This window comes from Onychomys torridus, chromosome X (assembly GCF_903995425.1).
Source record: "Onychomys torridus chromosome X, mOncTor1.1, whole genome shotgun sequence".
Lineage (NCBI taxonomy): Eukaryota > Metazoa > Chordata > Mammalia > Rodentia > Cricetidae > Onychomys > Onychomys torridus.
The window spans coordinates 69,769,916-69,792,834 of NC_050466.1; the positions used below are offsets into that span (position 1 = coordinate 69,769,916).

The window sequence follows — 22,919 nt, forward strand, 5'->3', positions numbered from 1 at the left end:
ATGTTGGGGTACACAAAAGTAGTATAGTAGTATCTCTCTTTGGTAAAATGTGATAAACTGTGCTAATATCATAGGTACTAAATTGAAGCTATGAAGTACTCTGGTAAACAAAAAGCTAGAGCAGTTGTGTTGGCACATTGAAAGTATATTTTTAAATAAAATACTGACAACATGCATATTATTTATAAAACAGAAAACCAAGTTAAAATTGTATATATGTATGTGTGTGGCAGAGTAAAGCTGGTGGACGGTGTCAGGACAGTAGTAAAGGAGCAGGCAAAAAAAGAGTTCAATGGGAGCTAAAAAATGACTATTTTGAAATTGTTGAGGCTGAGAAGCAAAAGGAAGAAGGGTGAATAGCAAGGATTGCCAGAAACCAAATTCACAAGATATCAATGCCAAAGCTAACCTGCAGATGAAAGTCAAAGAGGAGTTCTTAGATGTGCTCAAGTGACCAGTAAGTTAGTGAGTGGATGTGAGTGTGTGTGTGTGTGTGTGTGTGTGTGTGTGTGTGTGTGTAGTGAGGGCCCAGTGTTATGGATATGAAGAAGTTTTCTGGGGTATCAAAGTATCAACATATGATTCATGGTTGCCATAATCAAGCTGACAGATTTTTTTCCAGAAATGAAATATATACTTAGAATTAATATTTAAAATTCCACCCCAAACATAAAAATCTTAAAATTTTATAGCAGAAAATTCAAATCATATCTTCAATGCTTCCTTTACACTACTGGTATCAGTCTTTGCTATTTTAAGTTAGCTACACTTGGAGAAATGTCATGTGGTCATAACATTTTAATAATATGTTATTTTTTTCTCATGGCAAATGTCAAAAGCAAGTTATTTTAAGCAGGAAAAAGCCAACATTTTGATATCTGTAGACACCATTCTCTATTTCCATGGATTGACAAAGTACACAATAGCAAGGATCTTGTGAATCAGGTGTTTCCATTTCTTTTGGTTGTTTAGAAAGTTTTTAATACTGAAAAAACTCTGGGGTTTTCTCTAGATTATTCCTGATTTCTCTACAGTGATATTTTGCAAATTCATGAGAAAAATATAATAATTTTACCTATTTAAAATGTAATTTATAACAGTATATGCAATATTTTAACATGTAATCACATGATTAATATATGACAGAAAAATAATCTCGGGTTTAAAAATAGCTTTATTTAGCATACTAAAAACACAGAAACATAAGAAAATTGTATCTAGTATAAACATAAAAAGTTAAATATCATAATTTAATGTAAACCAAGCATTTGAAAATGTGAAGTATTGTCATAAAATACGTGCTATTTACATAGAACTAAGTTAAAACTACCTCTGTAGTTACTGGATCAGATCATCAGTCTTGAAGAAGTTTTCATTAGCAATTAACAAATACAACATCTGCATTTTGCTTGGTCAACAGGAAAAGAAGCAATCATTTCATTTATTTAGAACATATAGAATTTGCTGTGACATTTAGAGCAGGGAAGCATAAATTGCCAGTTCAAGGATTCCAGGCACAAGCACTGCAGGTTGAGGCTTGAAAATCATTCGCTCAAGGAACCATGAGCAAATCCTTCTAGTTAAATATAAACCATTTAATTCCATTTACTTACTGCTTAGAAAGGTATTAAGTGTATTCTGCAAAAATAAATCTTCATTAAAAATGATCAAAGGCAAATGCAGTATCAATCAAGTAGGAAAGGCAAAGCATAAAAATATATATATATATATATATATATATTATTCCAGATAAGCCCCTTAATTATAATAAATGTTAAGAACTCATACTTTATAGGAAAGGAGATTTTCAAAGTATGTAACCTAAACTGTACTCAAACACAACAAAAAAAGATGCAAAATAAAATTTAATGAAGAAAATAATTTCATTATTCTCTCATTATCATGGAAAAGCTGCCATGAAATTTTTAGTTAGTGCAGCAGTTATTTACTATGAAGTAGTGTATTCTCTGACCAACAATCTAAATAGCTATTATCAAATTGATCAGGAGATCAGTTTAAACATTTGGCTTCTGTTCCAAAAATCATCACTCATTCTTATACTTCAGTGCATGAAGTATTAAATCAAATATTCAGACTTCAAAATGTGAAATCACATTACAAAAACAAAAACCTAACTTAGTGACAGGATGTCCTATTTTTTTTGTCTAATCCTGTAGATCTTAAAATTTTGGTTTCTGGATCACCCTTTACATTCTTGGGGAACTATAGATTCCAAAGAACTTTTTTTTGAGTTTTATATCTATAACTATTTAGCATGTGAGAAATGAACTGAAAAAATTAAAAGACTAGTTCACCTAAAGATTAAAAAATGCCAATAAGAATGAATACATTTTTATGAAAAATAGTTATATATATTTTTTAAAAAGATGTGTGGAAAGACTGTATTGTTTTCCATTGTTCAACTCTGTTTTGAGAGAATTAGAATAAAGAGAGAAATAATATGTTCAGATAGGATGAAAATATTTGATTTCACAGATCCCCTGGAAGGCTGTCAGGAACTCCCATGGTTTGTGGGCCACAATTTGAAAATTATTGGTCTCATCTAAAGCCTAATATTAGTCACACACACACACACACACACACACACACACACACACACACACACACACACACAAAATCCCCACAAAATAGCCTAACTAAATTTTCAGTTATAAACAACACATATCTCCTTGTCCACATTGAATCAAACATCTCTAACTTCAGATTTAATTAGAAAGGAAAGATCATATAATCAGAAAAAATTCAAAGCAATATTGTTGTACTAAGACCATTATCAAGATATACTATTTTTTATCTATCAGACCTATTAACTAATTCATGTACTTTGGTATAATTTCCAGCATTTATTCATCCTATGCTGCATTGGCAAATGTACTTAATTTGGCACAGCTTTTGTACACTCCAGATTATGTCAGAAGGTTAAGTAATATCCTGTACATTCAGATTAGGAAAATATTAGCTGTTTATGGAGAAGACTGCTCTAAATTTCAATATGTGAAAGCTCTGATCAATTCTAGGGAAACAGAGAAATGTCCCCTTGGAGCACAATATTAATATTAGCATCTTAATAGTTGAATAGTTTTTCACATTGCACAAATTACTTGTACATATACCATTTTGTTTGACCTTTTTTTATTCTTCTGAAATAGCAGTTCATTCACAACCTGCTCCCTCTACTCAAAGGGAAAGAAGTAAAACTATTGCAGCTAAAAGAAAAAGATAGACTATAAAACAAAACAGCAACACTAATAAGATCTATGTGGGACTAAACTAGATTTAGTGTGCACCTATGATAGCAGATACTGTGTAATCACCATCCATCAACACAGTATCAATTAAAAAATCACAGCTGAATGGAAAATTGTGTACTAATAATTTTTAGAATAAGATTTCAGCCTTATAAAACATTAAGAAAATAAATCAAAAAATTGGTTTTAACTAAACTCTTGAGTGCACAGAGTATATGATAGCAATGAGAAAATAAAAATTAGTGTAAAAGAAAAAATATTACCCAACACTTTGAGCAAAGGCGTAGTCAGAATCTACTCCCTGTCACTAACATTATTCCATTAACTAGAAATTCTTACAAACAAGATATTAATATGAGTAGCATAAAACATTCAAAGATGCTTTTAATGGGACAGTGGGTGGTACTTAGACAAGAAGAAAAACCCTAGTACAAAATGAGCTAAATGCCACTAATGACCAATGATTTCCTTGTTATACTCTACAATCTGTCTGTCTCTCTCTGTGAGATGTTTGTAAAATTGAGAATGAATCCATGTATATTTTTTCCTTTCAAGAAATGTCTATTAGAAATGTTAGAAAACATTGCATGTTGCTGACTATCACATAAACTGTTGGTGCCCACCCCCTGGCCTTTTCAATTTTGGGGAGTAATGCTGTTTTTATGGGTGGTGTGGTAGAAGTTAGTTAATTTTATAAGAGTTATACACATACTGGATGATGCACATGTGCCTATATGCATATATATGTATATACACATACATATGTATACATATTTGTAAAGACATGTGTATGTTATCACAGCACATAAAGACCTTCACTGGCATGTCTTTCCTTCATGTTTCCTCTTGTAAAAATGAATGTGGATAATACTTTTATAATAAGAAACAAAACTAAAGATAAATCAACCAGTAAATGTGAAGTGGTATGCTGTAAGAGTCTAACAAAATAAGTCAATGCACATTTATGTAGTGGTAAAGTGCTAGAAAGTTCATCCATTAGTATTTTAGAAATGATTAGAGTAAAAAGAGGTTTGCAGATTCATTTGATGGTTGTGACCACAGGCACCATAGCAATGGCACTAGCTGAGCTGGAGTTAATTATGTCTTCATATTCTGGTGGTGGGTCTAAATGAGGTTCTGTTTCACTTCTTCTCAAGTTCATCTGGCCAGTGGCTTCCTCATAGGTTGGTGGGGGATCACAGTTGGAAAGGCGAGTGGAGACAGAATCTGAGCGCCCAACAACATATTCCAAAAAGCCTGGAGATAATCCACTGTTATCGAAGACTTCATCTGGTGGAGGAGGTGGAGTAATAATGTTAAGATGTTGAGGAAAAGGAATGTGGCTTTCAGTTACTGTTTGTCTCCGAGTTTTGTTTCTTAGAAAGCATCTCCAGATTAAGAAGATGACAAGGAGAATAATGAAGAGGCCAAAGATTAATGGAAAAGTAAGATAAAATTGAAACCAGTCACTTCCTCTGTTGGTCTCTCCTTGTTGTGCTTTTGTGTAGGTGCTCCAAAACTCTTTCTGAAAATGCAAAACAAAATAAATAGGAAAAAACATCAGTGTGGTCAAAATATGGTGAGTATGAACAAATTCCTGTGTTCTCATATTGACAAAAACCCAGAATCAGATGTGTTGGTTCAGGTGACAAAGCCTTATGTTATATTCCAGCAAATAACAAATATAGAAGTCCCTCATTAGAATGGAGTTATTCCCAAAGAAACTGATTATCATTTGAAAACACCATTAATTTGTTGTATTTAATAAACTTAACTATCAAGTATCATAGCTCATAGATAAGTACACTGAAGTTTCAGGTCTCTTATGGTTGCATGGCTGACAGGTAATGAAGAGCTGCAGCTTTTAATATTGTATACTTTTGGTATAATGGTCAGTTTTACAACTACTAATTTTCATTACATAAAATGACATTTAGAATACAGATTTTAAACTAGACAGCTAAAAGAGAAACAAATTACTTGCAATTTTATCACAAAGACATTAAGCATTATTAATATTTTGGTAACTATCATTTAAAAATCTTTGTGTCTGTTGAGAGTAAGTTTTCTTGTATCTTCATGTGAAATTTTTACCATCTTCCTAGTCCCTTAGATTATCACATCCTATTTCTGTTTTATCTTATCAATGAATATAAATGTGTAAATATGATTTTGAGAAATTACCTGTCACCTTTGATAAAAACAATAACGTGTTTCTAAAACATGAAAATGATTTGGAGAGATAGCTCAAAGTTAAGAGCATTTGTTACTCTTGCAGCAGATCTGGGTTCAGTTCTTAGCATCCATATGGTGGCTCACATCAATATGGTAGCTCACAACCATTAGTAACTCCAGTTCTAGCAGATTCAATTCTCTTTTCTGGTCTCCATGAGCACAATAGATATTCATGTAGGAAAAAAATCCATGCACATAAAATATACATGACCAAAAGTTAAGCAGAAAGAAAATGAGTAATTTTTACATATGCAGCTTGCAAAATTCAATTTCTTGTTTCTTCAATATGATGGGAGCTTAAAATCCAGGGACTAATATTCTTGTTTGATTTAGGAAAGTTAAAGAAAAACAATCAAACTTTTATTTTAGAAAAAAGCAGATTTGTTAAACCTATTTTTTTAATTTTACACATACAACCAATACTGTAGGTACTATTATCATACTTATTTTGCAAGTGAGGAAAGGGAGGCCCATAGTGGATACATAGTATTAAACTTTTAATTTGTAAATTTGAGCTGGAATTTCAACCAGGAGGCCTGGAACCAGAGCAAACTAAGAAGCAGTCTGTGTTAACATTACATAACATAAACCAATTTGGTCATCTCTTGGAAAATCAAATGTTTCTTTTATATTTATTGCATAATTAAAAGTCAGCCAATCTATTTTACAGATAAAATATTGTCAATTAATGCAATAATGATATAAATAAAAAAGGTACCGGCAAATTATTTCTCTGGGATGTGGAATTATTTTTCCCTTGTGTCCAGGAGTTCAGAGAAAGAAAGAATTACTAAGGGTAATTTTATATTTTCTGTTTGTTTTGTTTTGCATTGCTGGAGACTGATCTCAGAGCTTGTACATACTAGGCAAGTAGTATACCAATAAACTACAACTCTAGCCAGGGAAATTTGTAATTTTAAAGCAGGCTAAAGGTATTCAAAAGGCAAATTCTACATTATAAAGCTATCAGAGAGGTTGGAAAATCATTCCAGAGAGAAGAAGACCATGGGGGAAGCATTTTATTATGGTATGGAAATTATAGAGGAGAATTCAATAGGTAAACAATTCTTTGAAAGAATATTTGACTCTCTTTAAATATGTGATTTTCTATTTAAATTTCCTCACTGCCACTTATGAACAGGATCTGAGTGATTCAATCAAGGCCTTAACAGCCCTACAAATAATTGGAAAGAGCAGAACTGCTCATGTCTTTTAAGATTAAAAAATATTTATGTATATACGTGAATGCATGTCATATGTGGAGACTAGAGATCATGTTGGAATCCATGCAGATGGAGTTACAGTCAATTCAACTGCCCAACTTTGGCGCCAGCCCCATGCCTGTTCATGTTTTACCTTCTTTGATTATTTAGCTCAGAACCCATCTGGGAAGGCAGAGAAGTAGGTGATTTCCCAATTCCTTTGAACTGCTGAGGATGGCTGAAAAGTATTTACTACAATTCTTTCTTGAAAAAGAAGCACATGTAAGGGGGGTCGAGAGATAGATCAGTAGTTAAGAATGTTTTCTTCATGCACAGTCCCCTTACAAGCAGGACAAATGAATAAAAGCAAATATCTTGAAGGGACATGTTTCTCATGTCTGATGTAGACTAATTGTGATTTATTGCTTGAAGCTGGACATACTGTCACTGTCTCCAAATCACTGTTGATTTAACAAGGAAGGAATAAAACGGCTACTTGATAATGTCACAGTTTAAATCTGAACTATTTCCTAATGGCTAATACTCTAAATGTTTGTTTCTTAATTGTTATGATTTAGACCTTTAGATTAGTCAAGCTGGTTAGATTTAAAATCACCTAGGACACATTTTCAGGAAGGTATTTTGAGGGAGTTTTTTTTTTTAAATGGAAGAAAGGCCTACCCTGAATATGGAAAGCTAGGATACTAGACTGAAGGAAAAAGGAAAAAGGGAGGAAGTCAGTTGAGTACCAGCATCGAATATCTTTCCCTGTTTCCTGGCTATGCAATAAAGGCCAGCTTCCTAGGGATCCTGCCACCACAGATAGAATACTGTGGCCACCACGCCTTCCCCATACAAATTTTAAGGTAAAAGAAATAATTTCTTCCCTAAGGTTTTTTTTTTTTTTTGTTCGGGTATTTAATAGCAGCACCAAGAGAGTAACTAATACAGAAAAATGGTACCAAGAAGTAGGCCAACTCCTGTCATAGATCTGACCATATGATAGTTTATGGGAAAAAATTTATGGCAAGAATGTGCAAGAGTTTGCAGTTATGGGCTAGATAGACAAACCGCACCATGCTATAAGCAGAGATTAATGGGCCATGAAGCTGAAATCTATAATCATACACTAAAATAAAAAACTAATAAGGACGGGGGAGGCTCAGTACATAGGTTTCAGAGTGAACAAGGATGCCACTGGGAAGTTGGATTCTGGCTACTTCTTTTATATTCTGGCAGAGTCATGTAGCATTTTACCAGTGTCCTGAAAATTTGTGTGAGGCTGAATATAAAAGTAATGGAGGTTATTTAGTGGAAAAAATTTTAGGAGATAATCTAACATTCAAGCTGTGACACAATTATTGCTCACTGCTTTTATTCAGATTTCCAGTGAAAGAGAGAACAGAAAAATGCATACTTTGGTGAAGAAAGGAACAAATCAGAGTATGAACTGATCTACTCTGGTAATAGGGCCAAACATCCGCCAAACATCCGCCAAACATCCTAACTATCGTGCTAGAAATCTCATCCTATGACTGATGGTAGCGGATGCAGAGATCCATGGCCAGGCTCCAGGAATCCAATCCAATTGGCGAGAAAGAAGAGGGCTTGTATGAGCGAGAATTGTTGAGACCAAGATTGGAAACAAACAAACAAAAAAAAACCACACAGGGACAAATAGCCAAACTAGTGGAAACACATGAACTATGAACCAATAGCTGAAGAGCCCACAACTGGATCAGGCCCTCTGGATAAGTGAGACAGTTGATTAGCTTGAACTGTTTGGGAGGACCCCAGGCAGTGGAACCAGGACCTATCCTTAGTGCATGAACTGGCTGTTTTGAACCTGGGGCCTATGCAGGGACACTCTGCTCAGCCAGGGAGGAGGGGACTGGACCTGCCTGGACTGAATCTACCAGGTTTAAATGAATCCCCAGGGAAGTCCTTGCCCTAGAGGAGATGGAAATGGGGGTGGGCTGGGGGAGAGGGAGAAGGACAGGGGAATCTGTGGCTGATAAGTAAAATGAAATCAAATTATAAAATAAAATTAAAAAATGCAAATTTACTTGGAGAGAGAGACAGAGACAGAACATTACTTCAACATTTCTCTGCTCTAAAATAGTAACCTAGGGATATATTTTCCCAGATTCAGAGATTGTCTTGGACTATGTTTATTCTACCAAGTGGGACTTTTGAACAATCTTTAAACTGTGAAGGCAATGGGAATTTCTGAAATTGGAATTTGGTATTATAAGCTAGCCATATGCCTTTGAGAGTTAGGGGTGGAATGTTATGCTTTAAAGTGATGTGTTTAGCAACCAAGTTAACAATTGGTAGAGTTGTAGTAATTAGCTAAAAAGATTATCTATTATTTATTAAATTATTTATTTAATATTATGTGTATGAGTGCTTTGCCTACATGCATGTATAAGTACCACATGCATGCCTGTTGCCCACAAAGGCCAAAGAGGGCATTAGATCCACTGGAACTGGAGTTATAAAGGTTGTGAACCACTGTATGGGTGCTGGGAACCAAACCCAGGTCCTCTGCAAGGGAAACAAGGACTCTTAACCACTGAGCCAACTCTCTAGCCTCCATGGTAGTCAATTTCAATTACTGACTTGACTGGATTTATAATCACCTAGGAGACACAACCTTTGGGTATGTCTGTAAGGCCTCTTCTAGAGAGATTTCACTGGGGTGCAAAGAACCACTCTGGATGTGGATGGTATCATTTTATGGGCTGGGGTCTGGGACTGAATAAAAAGAGAAAAGGATAGACTCAGGTTAAGCATTCATCTGTTTCCTTACTGTGGAGGCAATTTTGTTCAGATACCTCATGCTTCCTCCACCACCACCACCACCACCACCACCACCACCACCACCACCACCACGCTTTCTCTATCATCAAACTGTGATACAAAACAAACCCTTCTTTAAATTTGTTCTTGTAAGGTATTTCTTTATTTTGTTGTTGTTATTGTTTTTGTTTTATGAGATAGTGTCTTAGTATGTTGCTCTGGCTGCCCTGTAACTCACTCTGTACATGTCTATACATCTTTGTAGGCCTTAAACTCAGAGACCCACCTACCTCTGACTCCTGAGTGCTGTGATTAAAGGTGTGTACCACTATGTCAAGCTTGTTAGGGTTGCAGTGATAAGACAGTAACTATTATACCAGCCAATGGTATGTCTGAAAGATTATGGGACATTTTAGGAAGTGGGGCCTAAATGGGATTCAGCAGCCATTAGGAATGGGCCTTTGAAACTTATATCAAGCCCTTTACCTGGTATGTTGTGTTGTGAAAAGCCTCCACTATAAAGCTTATACTGAGCTCTTCTACCAGGTATTTCTTTCCCTGACAAACTGAAATCTGAAACCATAAGCCAAAATGAATTTCTCTCTTTTAAATAATTTTTATCTGGTATTTTTTGTCATTTCCATGGAAATGTAACTCATACAGGTAAGTAGCCATGTGTCTACCATACTTCTAATGGCTAGAGACATGAAATTCAACAGTATCATCTTAGGCTAAATGTATGTAGTACATTGCTTTTCTTTCTGTTGGATAATACCTACACTATAGAAATCATCTGAGCACATCATAGTGATAAAACAGTTACACACTGAGAATTATTTGTCAGCACCAGGTAAATTTAGATACTGTTATAACTTACTATAAAATAGTATCAGTAAGGGGCTAAAAAAGATGGCTCGGCAGTTAAGAGCACTTATTGCTCTTACAGAGGACTCAGGTTAAGTTTCCAGCATCCACATGGCAGTTGATAACTGTCTGTAATTGCAGTTCCAGAGGATCTAGCATCCTCTTCTGGCCTCCAAAGACACTGGCATACACATGATAAACAGACATATATGCAGGCCAAATACCCATACACTACACATAAAGAATAAACCTTAAAGTCACAGTACCAGCAAACATTTTCCATTAACAAAGTCAATGGTTTAGACTTTGTAGGATATAACACCTCCATCTACCTACTGACTTTATTTTTGTTATAGGAACACAGTGGCATACAATATGTTAACAAAAGACCATGCATCTGTTCTGATGAAATTTTATTTACCAGAACAGATGGGCTGGATTTGGCTTCTAGGATATATTTTCCAATCTCATGTTCATGATAAAACAAACAAGTTGCCAAACTGTTTATAATAAAATGATTAAAAGTGTGTATGTTTAGTGCTTATATATGTATGTATAAAACGAAAATGGAAAGCAGAAATTTTCTAGTTTTCTAGGAAATTTGCTAGTTCAATACTTGACATTTTCAGTGTTTGGTCCAGTATTTGCAAGAGGCCCTGACTACATATGTGATTTAAGCACTGCTATTTTTCAGCATCCTAAGCTACCTCAAGGTATATCATGTTTGACAATCAAGGTGCTAAAGAGTACTTCACAAAAGTGATTTGTTAAGGTATAGATTCTAATTCAGGAAGATGGGGCTTGAGAATTTACCTTGCAAATAAGCTGTGAGGCCAAATAGTTGATGCTAGGCCACAGACCACTCTCTGAATCATTATGATGCAAACACTGGCTTTCAGTGCTTGCCAACCAAGATGTCTCCCAGAGGTTAAGGCATTCAGTCTGATAGGGACCTCCAGGATGATTATTGGTGAAATTATTAAGGCCACTCCACGTAGTTAAAAGGGAGGTTTATTTTGTGGGGTACTTACAAATGAGGGGGTAGGTTACAGGGTCTGGCAAGGGTATAGCACAATCCGGCGTTGTTCTCTGGAGAACTCTGCTCGGTCTACCTCCAGCGTCCAGAGTCCAGGAACCAAGAGAGTGAGTTCTTCCCGATCCTTCGTCTTCCCCTTCCTCCTCTGCCCCGCCTTGTGGGCGTGACCATTACCAAAGCCTCAGTGGGGGTTGGAACTTCCAGGCCAATGTTGGGATGGCTACCCACTACAGATGATATTTCTAAAATTCTTTAGTTAAGTTGTACGTATAGAATAGCTGGAAAACCTCTATGCTAAAGCTCACAGTGAACTATTACTTTTATTTATGATGATATTGGTGGCTCTAATGTCCTTTTTGCTCATTTACTTCCCAACCTGACCATCCATTCCTGTCTGCTTTAAGTTCAGGTGACCAGGGTTAGCATTGCAACTTTTTGCTCTTCTTCAACTCAGGAAGAGCAAAGGCAGCAATCTATCTTCCTATCAAGCAAATCAACAGCTAAGGATTTTTTCCCTTTTAAATGTGCAGTAATCTTGGTAGTTGTAACACAGGAGAGACCTCCAGTGGTAAACTAATGGATCTGTACTCCATTTCCTAAAGCCTAAGTGCCAGAAAGAAACCTAGAAGTGAGTGGAAAATGACATTGGCTGCCATGGTGATGGATAATAAAGGAAATGCAGTGTGCTGTGAATTATCTGATTTGTATACAAAATCTCCATAATGAAAAGGGATTAATATTTTTGTTATTCTGTTTTATATTAGAGGGAAATGGAGGCAGAGATTTCAAAGAATTTACCTAAGACTTCTGAAGACAAGTAGCTAAAGTGAGACTTTCACCCAGCAATCTGTAGATAAATAGATTACTATAGCAAACTGCTCCTCTAAAAATACAGAAACAAGAAGGATCCATTGAACTGACAGATTTTTTAAAATACAAATAGATGACTATTTTTCCTCACATGTACAAGGGAGCAATGTATTGACATTTTCATATGGAGGGTGAGAGGGAGAGAGAATATGAAATGTTATCCCGAGGCTCATGTCTTAGAGGCTTGGTTGACAGCTTCTAAGAAGTGGTTGGATCTTGAGGGCTCTGTCCTAATCCTTTGTTTGATTCAAAATATAATGACACTATTGGGAAGTGGTAAAATGTAGGGTAGTCAGGGCCAGTTGTGGGAAATACGCTACTAGTGGTGTAATTTTGAAAGATTTACATTGCTTCCAGTTTCTTCCCTCTCTGTCCTCCAGGCAGCCATATAACCTCTGGCCCCTCCCATAATGTAAGCAGACAGTTGTCATGTCCTTCCACTGTGACATTCTGCCTCACCTTAGTCCTAGAAATGTGAAGCCAGCTGAATATAAACTAAAAATGCAAGCCCCCCCCCCCAATTTTTTTTTTTTTTTGCTCAGTTTTTTGGTCATGGCATTGAAAAGCCTAAGACAGAAGTTTGAAAAACAAACAGCTAAAGAAAGACCAAGTTAGACTAAGAGTGGCAAAGGCGAAAGAATACTTTATGGAAACTTGATTAACATGGCTTGAAGGATGGCTCAGCAGTTAAGAGAACTGACTGCTCTTCTATAGGACTCAGGTTTAATTCCCAGCACCCAACCTTACAAACATCTTTAACTCCAGTTTCAGACTATTCCATACCCTCTTCTTGCTTCCTCAAGCACCACATGCACATAGTACATAGAGATAAAACAAAAACAAAAATCATTGAACCAACCAAGATGTCCATCAACAGAGGAATGGATAATGAGAATGTGATACATATAAAAAATGGTATTCAGCTTTATAGGAAATCATGAAATGTACAGGAAAATGGATGGGCCTGGAAAGTACAATATTAAGCAAGATGAGGCAAACTCAGAAAAAATGAAAGAATAACAAAACAAAACATGCATACTGTACCTCATATGTAGATGCTAAACCTATAATGTGTACATGTATACATATAAAGAGGTCTAAGTGTGGGGTAAAGCAAAAAACAACAACAAAAAACCAAATGAACAAAAACCAAAACCAAACAAACAAAAATCCCAAAAAACAGAAAAAGAAAACAGAAAGAAGACCAAGAGAGTAATAATAGATAATGAGGAAAGATGAGAGGTGGCAAAAGGATGCATAGTACATAAAAGAGGAAGGGACATGAAGCTACAAGGGAGCTAAGGATAGCAGAGGATGTGGTGGGGGGAAGGCAAGTCACTAAAACAAACTTTGCTCAAAAATGTCATAGTAATATTTAACACTTTGTATATTAATTTGAAAAATGACAAGAATATGGGGGAAAGACTTGCAGGGAGGGGATAGATAAAAGGAATGGAAGGGACATAAGAGAGTGAGGGTGATAGTAATCAGAGTTACTTTATATCTGCATTAAACTGTTAAGGAATAAATTTAATACAATATTGTCTTAGCTACTTTTCTATTGCTGTTCCAAGATACCATAACCAAAGCAACTTATAGGAGAAACATTTTATTGGGAGCTTACAGTTTCAGAGGGTGAGTCTATGATCATAGTAGAGAGCATGGTAGCAGGCAAGCAGGCATGGTGTTGGAACAGTAGCTTAGAACTTACATCCTGGCCCACAATCATGAGGCAGATTTGGGGTCTGCTGTGGGATGTTGTTCTGTATGTTGTAAATATGTGTTGCTCTGATTGGTTGATAAATAAAATGCTGACTGGCCAGTAGCCAGGCTGGAAGTATAGGCGGGGCAAGCAGATGAAGACAATTCTGGGAAGAGGAAGGATGTGGTGATATTGTGCACCCTAATAAATTTATCTGGGGTCAGAGAACAGAATAACCACTAGATATACAGACCAGAAAATGGTGGCACACATGCCTTTAATCCTAGCATTCCGAAGGCAAAGATCCATCTGGATCTCTGTGAGTTCAAAGTCATACTGGAAACAGCCAGGCATGATGACACATGCCTTTAATCCCAGGAAGTGATGGCAGGAAGCAGAAAGATATATAAGGTGTGAGGACCAGAAACTAGAAGCTTTTGGCTGGTTAAGCTTTTAGGCTTTTGAGCAGCAGTTCAGCTGAGATCCATCTGGATGAGGACTGAGAGGCTTCCAGTCTGAGGAAAGAGGATCAGCTGAGAAACTGGTGAGGTGAGGTGACTGTGGCTTGTTTTGCTTCTCTGATCTTCCAGCATTCACCCCAATACCTGGCTCTGGGTTTGTTTTTATTAATAAGACCTTTCAAGTGTCATGATACAGAAGGACAGATTCAGGAGTTGCCAGCCAGACACAGAGGAAGCAAGATGATAAAGGAGAACTGAGTTAAGGTACTGAAAGGGAAAAATCAGTAGCTATCTTGAGAGATGCTTCCCCCTCCCCGCCTCCAAAGGTATTTGCTGATCAGCAGTTTTAGAAGTGAGCAGAAGTTCAGCTTAAGGCTGGGACTATAAATCTATGTATCCTGGACTTGGCAAAACAAGATATGGGAGTAATGGACTCAGCTGACCAGAAATTGACCTTAGAGGAGTGTAGGACTGCAACAATAAATCTGAATGTATCAACAAAAGCAAAACTAGAGAATAAAAATTTATGTCTCTATAGATACCTTGAATCTTGTTAGCAATTAGTAACTTTATGCTTACTTCACCTCTATCCCCCTCATCCAATGCCAAGCTGCATGTAAACTTTTCCTATATAAACCCCTTAAAGTGAGTGGTGGGGCCATTCTCCTCCACCTGCTGTGTCAGATGTTGGATGAGATAATGGCACTGTGGTGGTCTCACTTGGGGGTGTTGTGACCTGGGCACAACAATACCAAGCCATGTGGCTAAACACAGATAAGAATTATGGTTTAATTTAAGTGTAAGAGCTAATCAGTAATAAGCCTGAGCTAATGGCCAAGCAGTTATAATTAATATAAACTTCTGAGTGATTATTTTATAAGTCAGCCACAGGACTGCAGGGGCTTGGTGGGATCCAAAAAAAACTTCTGGCTACAGGGGAGGGGTGTTAGCTAACTGGGAGTGGCATGGCTTTTGAAACTTCAAAGCCTACCTCCAATAACACAACTCTTCCAACAAGGCCATACTTCCTAATCCTTCCTAAACAGTTCTACCAACTATAGAACAAGCATTCAAATATTTGAGACCATGGAGGCCATTCTCTTGGCTTCTTAGAGTCCAGGTAGATTGTCAGGTTTTCAAATAGACATTTGAGAAACATCATTCTATACATGGTACTGATGTCATGTGCCTGGACAATCTCACCAGAAAGAAAACAGAAAACATTGAGGATACCTGAACATTTAAAAAGGTATCCAGAAGAGCTGTTGGCCCCACCTTGACTATTACCTTATTAAAATCTGATAAAAGTACAGCCATAAAATGTGTAAGCTACTAAGTATCTAAGCATGTTCACAGTTTATCTAATATTTAAACCAATTAGTTAGCTGGGGAATAATAACTTCAAGCTACCATTATAACTTTGAATTAATATTCTGTTATTTTTGTCTTACATGGTTTGATTTTTTTTTTTTCACAAAGCCTATCTTAGAATTTACACACTGATTTAACCTGGCTAAATAGAGAATAAAGTATGTCAGAAGACAGTTAATCTAAGGATATTAAAAATATTTATCTACTAGTTCCCCCGAAAATGTTCTTTGCAGTAGGAAATAATTTTTTTCTACACATGGCCAAGAGACAGATAATATGTGAATTCTTCTCTACACATCCAAAGATTATACTAAAATCAAAACCAGGCAGATACACTGAGAGTGAATAGCAGTGCAAAGTCAAGATGAGAACAGCAGCTCTTTTGGGTACTCCCCTAAATGAACAGGTGACCTGACTGTAATTGTAATATTCTGTTTTCTTTCTGGAGAGCTTATCTAGGTACATCAGAACCATGTGTAGAAATGTGTTTCTCAAATGTCTATATAAAAACCCAGCAATCCACCTGGACTCCTATAGGAAGAGAGTGCATGCTCATTGTTCCCAACTCTATCTTGACATTCCTACTTTTATGTGCAACAGGAATACTAAATTTTATATAGCATAACATATTTTCTTCAGTCCTCTAGCCTCTGTGTGCTCATTGCAAGCACTTCCAGTTAATGATAGCATCTTCACAACAGTTAAATGGCAGGATCTATAATTGTGCCATCTCTCATGCATTACTACCAATTCATGGACAATCATGTTGACTTGTCCCATCTGAAATATGCCTATTATTTTACAACCCCTCAGTTAGCACAATAGTTCAAGCCACATTATTTTTGCACCTGTACTGAACACAATGACTGATGGCTATCAATTTTACTTGCTAGAGAAAAGGATACAAAACTGGTAAAGTACATTTTGAGGTATGTCTGTGAGAATTACTCCAAAGGTGATTGGCCAGCAGGTAAACAAACAAGGTAAGAATGAGGTTATTTTAATATGAGAAGTACCATCTATTAGCACATACATATCCATAGACAAATGCCCATGCATATACAATGAATAATTTTTAATTAAAAAGACAAAAGAGGAAGCTAACATATATGTACAAACCTAACTTTCTCAAAATGTTGTCTCGCTGCAACAACAGCCTACATGCATCAGACTCCAGATTCTTCAGTCCTGCATTCCTACTTATAGAGTACGATGGTTTTAAAAGCTTAATTGATCCCACTTTTCTACAGATTGTTGCTTCTTGGGCTGTAACCAAAGCTCCTCAGCCTGTACAAGGCCATTGTAGCAAAATCCAACCTTTGTTCCTAAATCTAATAAATCCCCTCCTATAATTATTTATCTATAACTGGTTTCCAATTCTTTCCACCCTTCTACATTATTTAAAGCAGCCAGTTCACTTACTGAGGATTCGTGCTTTTATATTTAATAGCACAAATATGACCTTCACTCATGACTTCATGATTTTCAGCCCTACAGAGGAGGTGAGATTTTAATGTGCAGGGGACAGAGATCAGGTTGATCATTTTACTAGTACAAATATTATATTTTAAAAGAAACAGCAATGGGAGCATTGTGAAGGTAATATGTATGCCCTATCGGTGATCATAAGAATCCTGTGCCTATGGAGAAGTTAGGCTAAGTCTCAAACCCATTATCACCATGGTCCAGGGTGACATGGTCAGAGTAATTTTTAGCCACATACTCTTCCATGGTTTCTTTTTTGCTACCTAGAATTGAGAAACATGAATATTTTACTAAGTTAAAATTATTTAGGGCAAGTTGAAGATCCCTTTCTTTAGTTTTAGAGGGCACCAGAGATTGAACCAAGGGACCCACAGGCCAAATAAATATCTGAAGACTAAGGTTCTTTTGTTTTAATCTTTGCTCCATTTTGTTTCCTCTATTTTGAGCCCAGAGACAATCTCTCAGTTACACTTGTACTGGGACCAGACAACAAGGTCTCAGGCCACCTATCCAGTCACATTATAATCCCCCACACCATGCTTTCATGATTTATAAGTAGGCTAACTTGGTTTTGCTGGGGCCATAGAATGTCCCCACTACCTACTCACCCTTTAAAGATATGGGATATAAGAGGATAGGGGCACAAGATGGTGGAGCTCAATTCTTTGAGCTTCTGTCACCTAGATGGAGCTTACTGAAAAGATACTCAATAACATCATCTTTCCTAGCCTCCATCTGGCGCAGGTTGGACAGAAGGACAAACAACTCCTGAATGACCTTGAGGCTGCAGACAGTGGTTCTGTAGGAAGCTGCAAAGATGGGAATCACCTTTGCTAGAAGCCAGCTGGTACAAGTCAAGGAAGCTGTCATTGATGGTCATCTCCATGCAGAAGGCACACTCCATGGATGTGAAGCCATTAACCCAATCCTCATGGTCTGGTTTTTTAATGTCGCGGAAGGAGATGTGGCCTCCACGCTCATTTTGGAGTGTCAGGAACATCTCTGTGAGTGCCGACCATTCATGAGACTTGCTCAGGAAGAAGCAGGTGAAGTGCTTCTGATTTGAACCTCCGTGGCCAAAGGAGGCAGCCATGGACAGATAAATGTAGGAGATATAGAGCTGAAATTAGATGTGACTGTTGATGGCAGCTTCACAGTCGGGATGGTAGTTCTGTTGCACTTGAGAGGATGTAGCAGCAGTCAGGGTATCTGGCAAGAGCAGTGATGGTGATGTTCACTCTGGCATTGGCACTGGCAAATCCCATTTTTGGGTTATGGGGGTAACCTAAGAATGAGAGCTCCTGGCTTGCTGAGGCGAGTCTGAGGCACCGAAAGGAGGTAATGGCGGCGAGAGAGGGAGACTGTCCCTTAAAAGGGTAGGGTCAGGTGTCAAAGGGCTGTGAGAGGGGCCAACTGCCCCTATTGAGACGGAAAGGTCAGAGGTCATGGTGTGAGTTCTAATTTCTGTAGCAATACAGATAAGTATTTTGGAGCCATATAGATAGTTCAGACAATGAAGGGGACTAAAATTAAGCTTTATGACCATCAGGATGCATATGAGCGGAGAAAACTGTCTTTTGACTTCCACAAGAGCAGTGAACCATAACATGCATTTACCCTGGCATATATGAGCCAACATACAAATGCATACTACAGCGGTTTTTAAAGTTATTTGCAAATAAAGTACAACACTTTTAGTAAATCATCTGGATACCTCCCTGTTTTCTTTCATTTTTTTAAAAATTAATTTAATGTGTATGCATATTTTGCCAGCATGTATGTCTGTGTACCACATGCACGCAATACCCACAGAGATCATCTAGTCTCTTGGAACGAGAGTTACAGATGAGATGTGAACTGCTGTGTGAGTGCTGGGAATCAATCCAGATCCTTTGGAAATATAGCCAGTGCTATTAACCACTGAGCTATGTATCCAGCCCCAAACTTCAAAACCTTTTAATTTTTTTAAGATTTATATAATGTGTATGAATTTGTATGATATGTATATACGTATGTACGTATGTATGCATGTATGTATGTATATATGTATACATATACTGTGTACATGCCTGGCGCTGGCGAGTGGGTGTCTGTCAGATGGCATGGAACTGGAGTTACAAATGATTATGAGCTAGGAACCTATCCCCAGAAAGGTTAACAAGTGCTGTTAACCACTGACCCCATCCACCTAATCATCTCCCTCAGTCATTTCTTCGGTCCTCTCCCAATTTCTTGAGATAAGGTCTATGTAACTCAGGCTGGACTTGAAACCACCAAGTAGCCACAGTGAACTTCTTGTCTTCACTTCCCAAGTGCTAGGATTACAGACATATAACATCATGCCTGGCTTATGAGATGATGGGAACTGAACTATGGCTTTTCTCATGCTAGGCAAGCTCACTACCAACTGTGCTACATAAGCAATCTTTCCTGTTTTTTCTTTGAATGTAAGTCATCTGAATACTGTTCAAATACAACCCTTTGGTTAAATGTAGTACTTTCTGTGATGCCATTAACTTAATATAAAGCTTTATTTGAAAGGCAATTTTTTCTGTGACTTTAATGTCTACTGACATTTCTGAAAGAGAGGTCAAGAGTCTGGGGCAAGTAGAGGCAGGCAAGCTCCGAGTTCCTTTAGCTTCATATCTGGCTCCACATGGTTTGGCCATTATTGAAATTTTAATTTTATAATGTTTGTATCATCTAAGTATTCTCTCTTGTCTTTTATTGTTCGCTATCATAGGCTCTTTGCATATTCTTAACCCTATTGTCTTCCTTATAAGAACATGAAATTGAAGCTTTTGAAAGTTCTCTTGAGTTTTCTGTGTTTTGTCTATTTTTCCTTCAGTATTAGTTCTACTTGTTCATTATGGTATCTTTTTTTAATTTAATTTTCAAGTTGATGAGTAGAATTCCCCTATATGAAATGTACAAATTCTTCATACAAATTGTGGTCTAATAATGGTATCATTTCATGTGTTGTGTGATTTTTGTGTGAATAGATACATTCATGTGTTTAGCCCCAAATCCATTATCATTTTATATTTTTGGTTGTGAGCCTAGCCTTTAATGGCTGAGCCATCTCTCCAGCCCGAAAATTATTATTATTATTATTATTATTTTTTGAGCTGGGGATCAAACCCAGGGCCTTGTGCTTGCTAGGCAAATGCTCTACCACTGAGCTAAATCCCCAACCCCCATTATCATTTTAAACATTTGTAAAAGTGCATGTTATTTCTTGAATAGGTGACACATATTTTAAAATCTCCTCCTGGCAACCACATGATGATTATGTGTATGATCATAAAGAGATAAAGTATAAAAAGAAAGTAATAATATTCAAGTATAAAAGAAACTTTAGCCTATATCCTGTAGAAGCATATTCTCAATTTAAAATGGACTGTTTATCAAAAGTTCTTACTTGAGTAATAACTGAGTCTCCAAAAGATTGAATAAATAAATCCCAAAAGATTCAAACTGTAAAATACTAGACAGGAGAAAATAACATCTCCAATCAGAAAATTAAACTACTCTAAGGAACAAAAAAGAGCAAGGCAATACACACTTAAATCAAGCAAAACAAAGAAAACAGCTCTTGAGAGGGGCGGCATTCAGTAAAATATAATTAGTGAAAATAAATAAAACTTTAAGATTTTGATATTAAAAATAGATAAATCAAGCTGTGGAGATATGTTGTGGATATCGCTGTGTAAATAAAATGCTGATTGGCCAGTAGCCAGGCAGGAAGTATAGGCAGGACAAGCAGAGAGGAGAATTCTGGGAAGTGGAAGGCTGAGGCAGAGAAAAACTGCCAGCAGCCACCATGAATACCAACATGTAAGATACTGGTAAGCCACGAGCCATGTGGCAAGGTATAGATTTATAGAAATGGGCTAATTTAAGATAGAAGAACTAGATAACAAAAAGCCTGCTGCGGTCATACAGTCTGTAAGCAATATAAGTTTCTGTGTGTTTACTTGGTTGGGTCTGAGCAGCTGCAGGACTGGCAGGTGAGAGAGATTTGACCTGACCATGGGCCAGGCAGGACTGGAGAAAACTTCAGCTACAGAGATAGCCCAGTAACAACATTTGTTATAGAAAATTAAGTGCCTGTGTTCAAATTCCTAGAATTCCCATAAAAATCCAGGGGTGGCTGCATGTACACCTGGTGTGTGCCTGTAACCCTAATACTGTTGAAGGTGGAGGACAGATGAAGACCCCTGGGTTTTGTTGGTTACCAGCCTAACTCCAGATTCAGCAAGAGACCCTTGTCATGAGGGATAAAAGCAGAGAGTGGCAGAGTAAGCTGTTTAATATCTCCCTCTGTTCTCTGCACACATATCATACACATATACCACACACAGGGAGACATGCACATACATACATACAATGAGATCCATATACCAGATATATTTATTAGGCATACAGACATATAGACAGACTGAGCATTAGTTCTTTAGATAGCATGATTAGGAAACAGATAGTGAATATAAATTACCAATATCAGGAATAAGAAATAGAAAATAATAATAGTCCCTAACCTAGTTATGATTTATATTACTAATTAGATATATTTTTCACTTCTAAAAATGAGGTTCTCTCAGCAATAAATGGTAGACTAGTTTTCAGATCATTGATCAAATTTGCCTGTTCTCTTCATCAGTGACATAGAATGTATTCAGGGAACTGCTGTCTTTTCTCCCAGGGTTGATGTTGATAGGGCAATCAAGGATCAAATTGCAATGAGCAGAGAATTTCTATGATAATGTAAGTAAGCAGTACAGTATTTGGTAGAACGCAGATAGCAAATTTGTGAATGATGGCAAAAGCACCTCTTATTAATGGTTAGGGATGCTAAGCTCTTTTTAAGATGATGAGCTGTATTTTTAATACAATCTGTGACAAGTTTAAATATTTAAAAATAAAATCCCTTCAAGTAGAATGGAACAGCTGAAACATAAAAGCTAATACATTATGGGCTGGGGTAAACATGGTTTGTGGTAGACAATATGCCTAGTATGTGCAAGGCCCTGGGTTCCATGCCCACAATCACACACACTAGGTATTTAATACCACTATTATAGTATTTAATACTTCTATTTTTAGTAGAACTTCTAAATATATAATAAAGTATTTAATACTGCTATTTTTAGTAGATTTACTAAAAAAATCTATGGTTATGGAGAAATATAACTTTTTTTATTAATCTCATTTTACTTATCAGTACAAATTTGTTTGTATGGTTGTTTGTTTGTGTTTTTGAGAAAGGGTCTCACTATGTAGCTCTGGCTGTTTTGGGAGTCAGTATATAGACCACGCTGAGCTTGAGCTCACAGAGATCTGCCTGGCTCTGCTTCCAGAATGCTGAGATTAAAGGTGTGCACCATCGTGTCCAGCTTGGATTTTTATAATCCAATCTATTTTTCAGAGTTAAAAAAGGAATTTTTGTAGCTTTAAGGAAGTTCAATAACTAGACAAAAGTGCTTCTTTATTATTTTTCTAGTTTAAAAAAATTATAATGAACCCACTTTAATATATGTAATTTAAAGATAGCTCTCTTAAAAATGACTTCACCATTACACTTATTGTCCAAGAGTTCAACTTCTATATTTCTTTTGCATT

General features: G+C 36.7%; 1 protein-coding gene across 2 annotated transcripts in view; it reads right to left on the reverse strand.

Annotated features, from left to right (window-relative positions):
- Positions 1–1,162: 1,162 nt before the first annotated feature.
- Prrg1 (proline rich and Gla domain 1) overlaps positions 1,163–22,919 on the reverse strand; it is a 114,778-nt gene continuing 93,021 nt past the window's right edge. For both annotated transcript variants that reach the window (XM_036174443.1, XM_036174442.1), the window contains exon 4: positions 1,163–4,794. In XM_036174443.1, the coding sequence (XP_036030336.1) occupies positions 4,309–4,794 (486 nt within the window). In that variant the 3' untranslated portion in view covers positions 1,163–4,308. The remainder of the gene's footprint in view (positions 4,795–22,919) is intronic.